Below are 1,150 nucleotides of genomic sequence, written 5' to 3'. Positions count from 1 at the left end.
CTCGAACTTCTTGGGCTTGGAGAGCTTGAAGCACATCAGCTTCCTGAAATGCTTCTCCCCTCGCGTCAGGCCGGACGCGATCCCGGCTCCGATGTGAATCATCGGAGCCTCCTGCCCGCACGCCATCCCACTCGCCACCGACAGGATCGTCCCGACGACCTTGACGAAGATGGCTCGCAGCCGCAAGAAGTTCTTCACATGAGTTCCGTTGAGATAAGCCTTGATCTCAGGTATGCCTCCCGCCGCCGCTGCCGGCTCCACCGTGGCCGTCAGCAGCGCTCCCATGAGCACAAGGGCCCCGTTGTAGAGGACAAAGAAGACGAAGGCGTGCGAGTCAGGCTGCTCCGAGTCGAAGAGGCTTTGAAGAACGCTGTTCCTGACCGCGCTCAGATTCTCGATCATGAACGCGATGAAGTTTCCGGTCAAGGCCACGAACAGCCCGATCAGGATGGACAGTGTCCACCGCGTGAAAGTCTTCCCCGTGTACCCGAAGAACTTCCTCGGGGGTCTGCGCGAGAGATCAACCCAGTAAGGGTTGTTGATGGTGTCGAAGTCCAGTGACTCCAGCTCCGGGCCCTTGCCGACGTCGGAGGGGATAGACGAGGACGTGTAGAAGCGGACGTTCCTCTTCCTCTGTGCTGCAGCGTCCTCTGTGCTCTGGTGGTTCTCCCCCCCACCCTCATCGTTGGAGATATCAAAATCGTCCGACTTGTTGGCAGCCGCTGCTCCGTTGCTGCCCCATTCGGCATGTCCGTTGGAGTCTTCCAGCAAGTTAGTCCTCAAGTCGCCGTCGTCCCTCTTTCCCTTGCCCATCCTGGAGTGAGGGCTGAGGAGGGAGTCAGGGAAGGGCTGGTATGCCACAGTCTCGGAGGAGAGGGAGAGGGGCTGGTAAAGATTCTGAGCTGCAGGATGTGGGAGATTGGGCACCCTAAGGGCCTTCTGTCCTGCCCGGTTGCGCGATGACGTCTTGACGACTTGCGATGGCTGAACGTGGTCCTCTCAATCCTGCGGAAGGAAAGAAGTCAGAGCCTCGCAAACAAGTCTTGTTCGACACTCCTGAATGCTAGTCTACTCTCAGGGCCAAGGGGAAATGCGCAAAGCTCAGCAGGGTTGGGGAGGCAACAGCTAGCCGCAGCAGCGGGTCATCCAT

At 59.0% G+C, this 1,150-nt stretch overlaps 1 protein-coding gene across 1 annotated transcript in view; it reads right to left on the bottom strand.

The window, feature by feature from the left end:
- Positions 1 to 1,150, bottom strand: part of GUITHDRAFT_139076 (hypothetical protein) — a gene marked incomplete at both ends in the record, with an annotated part of 4,492 nt that extends 3,342 nt beyond the window's left edge. The window contains 2 exons of the mRNA XM_005832063.1: positions 160 to 984; positions 1,073 to 1,150. Coding sequence (XP_005832120.1) covers positions 160 to 984; positions 1,073 to 1,150 — 903 coding nt within the window. The remainder of the gene's footprint in view (positions 1 to 159; positions 985 to 1,072) is intronic.

Source organism: Guillardia theta (assembly GCF_000315625.1).
Source record: "Guillardia theta CCMP2712 unplaced genomic scaffold GUITHscaffold_36, whole genome shotgun sequence".
NCBI lineage: Eukaryota > Cryptophyceae > Pyrenomonadales > Geminigeraceae > Guillardia > Guillardia theta.
Note: the sequence above shows the minus strand (reverse complement) of the source record. Positions and strands in the feature narration are given on the sequence as shown.